The sequence below is a fragment of the Chrysochloris asiatica genome, unplaced genomic scaffold (genome assembly GCF_000296735.1).
Source record: "Chrysochloris asiatica unplaced genomic scaffold, ChrAsi1.0 scaffold00003, whole genome shotgun sequence".
NCBI classification, from domain to species: domain Eukaryota; kingdom Metazoa; phylum Chordata; class Mammalia; order Afrosoricida; family Chrysochloridae; genus Chrysochloris; species Chrysochloris asiatica.
The window spans coordinates 50,015,689-50,023,128 of NW_006408521.1; the positions used below are offsets into that span (position 1 = coordinate 50,015,689).

At 41.3% G+C, this 7,440-nt stretch overlaps 1 protein-coding gene across 1 annotated transcript in view; it reads left to right on the forward strand.

Moving 5' to 3' along the window:
* Positions 1-6,731, forward strand: part of SEC23IP (SEC23 interacting protein) — a 33,552-nt gene extending 26,821 nt beyond the window's left edge. Inside the window, exons 13-18 of the mRNA XM_006831498.1 lie at positions 76-270; positions 3,303-3,458; positions 3,907-4,009; positions 4,936-5,121; positions 5,744-5,906; positions 6,650-6,731. Coding sequence (XP_006831561.1) covers positions 76-270; positions 3,303-3,458; positions 3,907-4,009; positions 4,936-5,121; positions 5,744-5,906; positions 6,650-6,731 — 885 coding nt within the window. The remainder of the gene's footprint in view (positions 1-75; positions 271-3,302; positions 3,459-3,906; positions 4,010-4,935; positions 5,122-5,743; positions 5,907-6,649) is intronic.
* The last annotated feature ends 709 nt before the right edge of the window (positions 6,732-7,440 follow it).

The following is a 7,440-nucleotide window of genomic DNA, read 5'->3' on the forward strand; positions in this document are numbered from 1 at the left end:
CCCCCCCCCCCTTTCTAGTGGTGGTAGAGCTGGACGCCCCTCACGTTTACACTGTCTGTTTTGGTTCCACAGGAGCAGAAGAAAGCAGCTTCAGACAGAAAGGCACTGGTGGCCACTTTGACAAAAGGGCAAGAGGGAAGTGCTCAGAAAGCTGAAGAAACAGCTTCTCTCCCCTCAGAATTGAGTGAGTCAAAGAGGAAACTTCCTGTTGGTGCTTACGTTTCGTCTGTGCACGTTGATTATGAGTCTTTCGAAGTTGGCACCGGGCAGGTAAGTGTGCTCCTTGGCCCGGCAGTGGCATTGTCACTGGGGTGTGGACTGCACCAGGCGGCACTTTCAGGGGTGGCTCCAGAATGACTGCCTATAAAGTTTGTACAGTGTTTCAGCAGAAATGTACTATTTTTAATTGAACCTTCCCTGTAACTAGTAAAAACAAGAACATTTTTCATAAGCCCGGTTTATACGTATCACTGTACCCAGGAGATGAAACTCGATGCTTGTTTACTTTCTGAACCTTCTGATGTGCTCTGGTCAGAGCTGTCTGGCATCATTACCAGTTAACACTCTGATTCCAATCCAGGTTTCGTCTGCATTCACTATTGTAATTTAAAGGTGTCATTTTCATTTCACTGGTGGTTTTTGTCAGTATTATTTTGCCAGATCATTCAGTGATATGTGGTAGTTACAGTTTACAACTAACGTTAGTACAAAAAAACGTTACTAAAGATTCTGTCTGGTCTGGTATAGGAGGAGGCCAGGAGGAGGCCAGTGGCAGAAGGAGGGTGGGGAGTGGGGGTGGCTGGCAGCAACTGTAGCCATGCCCCTTTGACAAGTTGTGTGCAGTGTATGTAAGACTCGCCTGTCTGTATAATTGAGGTTGTTGTCCGTGAGGCTCTCTGTCTTTAAATGCTAATTTAACATTGGCACAGTGGTGTGGAGAAAGACTTACTTTCTCTTAAAAACTATGCTTTTATAATGTGCAAAATAAGGGACTAAACAGGCACTTGGCATATTATTTAGCTTTTGAAATGGTTAATTTCAGTGGCTCCACCACTCATCTTACGGCGTTCGTCTGTCATACAAACTACCGACAAAAGTGGTTATAGTTAGAAGATTATGTTCAGAGCTTGTATAAATCTCTGCATTTGCTGCATTCACTCAAATTATTTTGAGTACTCAGTTCTTCCCTTGAGGGTAAAAATTCCTCTAAAAACAGATCAAGTAGTTGAGAATAGCTGCATTTTATAATAGAGTTTGTTTATACTTTGAGCTCAATGACTTGGAAATGTTGAAATCTGTTTAGACATTACGTTCAGTATATTTATTGTTGTGTGTATATAATGATCTCTCACAGAATGAGTTCATAGTGGATTGAAGGCAGGAAATAGAACTGGCTGCATATGAACCACCGGGCTCTGTAGGGACAAATCATTTTTCTAATGGAAAGAAACTTGGATGACAGAGTGAATTTGGTGACAATAATGTTGTTAAGTGCAGTCGTGTCGGTTCTAACTCAGCAACCCTGTATAGGGTTTCCAGGGAGCAGCTGGTGAGTTTGAACCTCTGACCTCGTTGTTCAAACTGGCATTGCTTTATCCCACAGCGTCACACCAGGACTCTGGTGGTTAGAGGTACTGTATTTTTACACAAATGCCGCACGCACATTGTATGGTTTTTACAGACTGTACCCTCCTTGTGCATTAGTATTGTATGTGCACTCTGCAGAGTATATGAGGGGATTTCAGAAAGTTTGTGGACAAATTCTGTTATCTTTTAATTCCACTTTTTCACAAGCTGTTTGAAGCCCCCCATGTATAAGGATCTGTCATGTGAGCACACGATTGATGGAGAAGACAGAAGATGGAACTGGCTATATGTGAGCTCCAGGGGCTCTGTAGGGACACGTCATTGTTCTGATAGAAACTTGGTCTAAAAAGTGAGGGTGGTAGTTATACTAGCGGTACCAGAGTTTATACAAACAGCTCAGCATTGGTTTTCCATGCATATGATGAGTGCTGTATGTGGAAAACTACAGTCAGATTGGTGCTAATCACTTTGCATGGATTTGGTTATTTTTTCTTCAATCACATTATTAGTTTGGCTTTGTTAATGCTTCCCGATATATAGACTAGGAAATAGGCTGAGACAAGAGGTTAAGAAACTTGGGCCTGGTCACACTGTAAGTTAAGGATTAGAGTCAAGATTCAGAGCCAGGCAGGTTGGCTCTAGAACTTGCAGTTTTAACCATACTTACAACTATGTTGTTGTTAAGTGCCATTGAGTCATTTCCAACTCACAGCGACCCTATATAGGGTTTACGAAGAGTGGCTGGTGAGTTTGAACCACCGACCTTGTGGTTCAGACTGACCTTGCAGTCTAGCGCATTAACCCACAGCGCCACACCAGGACTCCTCACACTTACAAGTAATGTGAACATAATGCTTATTTTATATATGTTATTGGTCGGTGCTGTCGGGTTGGCTCCATCCGACTTGTAGCAACGCTGTGAACAACAGGAGGCAACAACGCCCAGTTCTGCTCCAGCCTTACATTTGTTAGGTTGAGCCCATTGTTACTGCCGCGCTGTCTGTACATTTTGTTGGGGGTCGTATGCATTTTTGATGACCCTCTACTGTACCAAGTATGGTGTTCCTCTCCACTTGAGAAGTGTAAGTTATGTCATGTCCTAATGGTGCAGTGCTCACATGCTCAGCTGCTAACCGAAAGGTCTTCAGCTCCCAACGAGGAAAGTACTGGCCATCTGCTCTGTCCTGCAGGGGCAGTGTGAGTTGGAACTGAATTCACAGCACACTACCATAACACTGACATTATGAAGGGACTTCAGAAAGTTCCTGGAGAAATGAAAGTAAAAGATAATGGAATTTTTCAAAGAAGGTTTTGAAGCCCCTGTGTAAATGATACCTATTTTCCATACAATGATGTAAATTGTAGCCATAGAACATAGTAATTTATGAATTACCTTGCTTTAGAGAGAAATTCTGTAGTCCTTTAAGCTAGAACCAGCTGTCCACAACAGTTACCTTGCTTTAGAGAGAAGTTCTGTAGTCCTTTAAGCTAGAACCAGCTAGCTGTCCACGACAATTACCTTGCTTTAGAGAGAAGTTCTGTAGTCCTTTAAGCTAGAACCAGTTGTCCACGACAGTGATTACAATGATCACCCTTGGGTGCTTAGGAAGCCTAGTTTCTGCTTTTAGTCACATGCAGTTCCAGGAAATGTGGAAGAATTTTGTATTGTGCCGTAGTGGAATGATCATCTATTACTGGTATTTGCTTTTTTCTAGGTTTCTGTGGTTTACAACTCATTAGACTTTGAACCAGAGATTTTCTTTGCCTTGGGATCTCCGATTGGTATGTTTCTCACTATTCGAGGAGTGGACAGGATAGACGAGAACTACAAGCTTCCTACCTGTAAAGGGTTCTTCAATATTTATCATCCAGTGAGTGAACTGAATTTCTTTCTCTATGAAGAAGACGGAGTGTCTGTGTGTTTTAGCTTAAATTAGTAGGTTCTCAGAGGATTCTTTCATAGGAATTGGTTCTGATCTGGCTTTAGGGCAGGACTCAGTTGTTTGCCATAAAGCTTCAGCTAACTACTTCCCAGGTAACGTTTTTAGCTGTCTTTATGCAAGGAAAGGATTGTATTGCTCTGTGTGTGTGGATTTTTTAAAATTTCTGTTTTTTTAAAATAGTTATTTTATTCACATGTCACTCATTTTTTTTATAAGGTGTGAATAAAGTGTGAAAGTCTCTGCTCCAACAGTTAGCCATTTTCTCTCCTGCTAAGATGTGACTCCAGGGACACAGTTATTCACAGATTCTCCCTCCTGCTAAGATGTGACTCCAGGGACACAGTTATTCACAGATTCTCCCTTCTTCCTTTTGCAGCTGGATCCAGTGGCGTATAGATTAGAACCTATGATTGCTCCCGATGTGGACCTAAAGCCAGTTCTCATTCCACATCACAAAGGCAGAAAAAGACTTCATTTAGGTAAAAGCAATAAAACAAACGCTTGTTTCCCTGGTATCGTTTTATATGATAGAATCAGTGAGTGATGACTACTTTCACAGCCAGTTCTGATAGCCCGAGTGATCGGAGTGCTTGTGAGTATATGCAGCGCTGTTGGACTCTTTCTTACTAAGGCTTGTGAGAAGCTAGAGAGGAAAGATGCGGATGAGTTTATTCTTGGTGGATTTGCATTCTAATTGCTGAGAGAATTAGGAATGGGGGAAGATGGTTATAAGTTGATAGGTGCCTAATTAGATTGTGATCCAGTTTGGTTATAATATTTGGAATTGGGAAGTAGAGAAACATTTGAACTCTTGACCCAAACCCATCAGGAGATAAACTTGATACCAAGTTTTTTTTTTTTTTTTTGCTACCATTGTGCTTTTTCAAATATTTAACTCTTGTGAAGTTAAGATGAAAAAATCGGTAACTAAAATACCTTTTTCAAATATGATTTATTAGATAAACATGAATGAACAAAGCTCGGGACAGGGCACCTTGAGTTTTAAGTTTGAAGTTTAAATGGTGGTTATGGTAGAATCTCAAATTCTTAAAACCTCTCTTCTGTTAAAGATTAGAAATGCTGATTCAAATTGTCCTTGTAGACCCATTGTCTTAACTTACATTAGGAAAAGTCCGTGAAGGTGCTTAAGTACATTTTTATTGTATTTGTACTCCTTAACTTTGAGTGAAACTTACAAATTTTTTTTTTTTTAATGTAGAAAAATGACAAAATAAGATTCCCGGAACACAGTTGTTGACATGTTGCATGTTCTTGGGTGGGAAACTCCATATACTTGGAATTTAAGAGCAGGTGCAAGGCATTTCTACCTGCTTTACAGTGCTGCTGTGGGAACAGAAGTTTGGCCAGTGATTGATCACTTTGTTTGCTGTCTTAATCTCTGTAGAGTTGAAAGAAAGTCTCTCTCGAATGGGATCTGATTTGAAGCAGGGTTTCATTAGCTCTCTGAAAAGTGCTTGGCAGACGTTAAATGAGTTTGCCCGTGCTCATACTTCTTCCACTCAATTGCAAGAAGAACTGGAGAAGGTCGCCAATCAGATCAAAGCAGAGGAAGAGAAGCAAGTAGATGAAGGTAAATTTGACATTTGCAGCATTTTCCCAGAACAAATGAATTTACACACATACCGCTTGGAAATTATTTAGCGATACTTTCCCCGTGTGAGTCATTTTTTGTTAAAACGTTCAGGGCTCTTTCTGTAAAGAAAAGTGTTAGGATAAACTACACCGTCAAAGGCTTCCACCTTCAAAACACTAGTCACTCTTGTCCCTGACTTCTCACCTCATGAGTTGCTGAGCTTTCTCCTCTGCGGGTTTTCTTTACTTTTGTTGAGAACTAGGTTTGCACTCAGATGTCTTAAAGAAATCGCTCTGAGAAGTGAGTTTCCCAATGGTGGTGTTTTAACTGTGCTGTTGTAGACTTGACGTTCAGAGTCAGGTCACTGTACTAAGTACGGAGAGTTTTGATTCTCAGATGCTGATGCGATTTCCTTTCTTTTCTACAATGCTGTCTCACTCTTTCTCTTCTTCGCTTCTGTAAGCTTGCTGGAGCTCTGGAGGACTGGGGACTGAGTGGTGGGTCCCCAAGCCCCACTACGTGTGTCAAGCTGTAGTCTTACTGAGCCCAGAAAGTCAGCTAAAGTCAGAGGATAGCCATTAAGTGATTGACTTTGACCTTGAAATGGTTTAAATTCTAGCGGAAAAGATTATTGAAGGTCCAGATTTTTCCAAGGATGAGGACTACTTAGGAAAGGTTGGACTGCTAAACGGAGGCCGCCGGATCGACTATGTTCTTCAAGAGAAGCCGATAGAGAGTTTTAATGAGTATCTTTTTGCTCTTCAGAGTCACTTATGCTACTGGTAAGCATTTTCAACTTGGGTTTAAAGGACAGTCGTTACCTCTTAGTTTCTTTAGTTTTGTGAACCTGTCATTTTTGAGAACCTGTCATTTCGATCACATCAGTGGGGACTTTGGGTACTGCAAATGTAGCAATCATAGTAAGATTCTTTTATTGATTTTCGTTTGGTGGTGGTGGTGGTGTGCCGTGGAGTTGTTTCTGACCCTGTACAGGGTTTCTGCGGCTGTAAACCTTTATGGGAGCAGAAAGCCTTATCTTTCTCCCGCAGAGCGGCTTGTAGTTTTGAACTGCTGACCTTGTGGTTTGCAGTCCGATTCGTAACCAATGTGCTACCAGAGCTCCTGTGGAGTGTTAATTTAAATTCCTATGTATTCAAAATGAGTCTTCCTCTTTTACTCTCCACAAGGTGGCGGTATGTCATCTGCCTTTGACCAAAGGCTTTTGGTTCTTTTTGCAGCAGCGCATTTTCTGTGTGGCTACCTTTCACAGAATTTGAGTGGTAGGGATTTTGGAAAAACCCTCCTTTCATCTATTACCCTGTCACGAAACAGAATTACAACAGGGCTGTTTTGGAGCTGATTGATTGCTACCTGGCCAGCTCTTAGGAATAGCTTTGAGACTACACTCTTCTTATCTGCCTGCTTCAGTAGAGTTGAATAGAACTGTAGCTGCAATTTCTGCCTGTGTGCTTAGAGTTTAATTTCTGCTAATTGTCTCAAGTAAATGTGATTTTCTTTTTCATAGGGAATCTGAAGATACTGCCTTGTTACTACTTAAAGAAATTTATCGAACAATGAGCATTAGTCCAGAACAACCCCAGCAATGATTGGACTTTGGTTTCACTGTGTGAGTTGATTTTTATCTTGTAAATTCTTAATGTTGATATCCTTAAGACTTTTTTTTGTTTTGGAGTTGATGTGGGCTATAATTTTCTGTTTACTTGGAGAACATGTTTTTCCCTCTAAATTCAGTATAGAGGTACTAAGGTCAAGAATTGGTTTACCATATACATTTCTGTGACTTACTACATTCTTCTAATTTTGTATAGAATTTGAGTTATTTTTAGCTTGTCTTTAGGATTAATTCCCAGGAGTATTACTCAGGAGTTCCTTGGGTAGCAGAACTCAGCTCACAGTACCTTCTGCCAGGAGGTTTTAGTTCCTTACGGAGTTTTCTCTGTTGGAGTGATGCCCGGACACCTAGAGCACTCCTGTCTGTCTTCTCACATACATGCTGGCTCTAGCTGTCTTGTCGTTACACGATGACTCCCATAGTTCTAAGTGTCCTGCCTACACTTGAGGCATGATAGTGGGGTGAGGTGAGAAGTTGGTATCAGTCATATCTGTCCCTTTTCATCAGGAAAGCAAAAGCATATCCAAGAATCTGTTCCTGCCACATTGACAAGGCCTGTGTCACATGTCCCACGACTCCCTCCCTGCACAAAGCCTGGCCAGTCCTGCGCCATCCTCACAGGTGTTCTGTTTGAGCCCAATGTTGCAGCCACCGTGTCAATCCTTGTTGGGAGTCTTTTTATT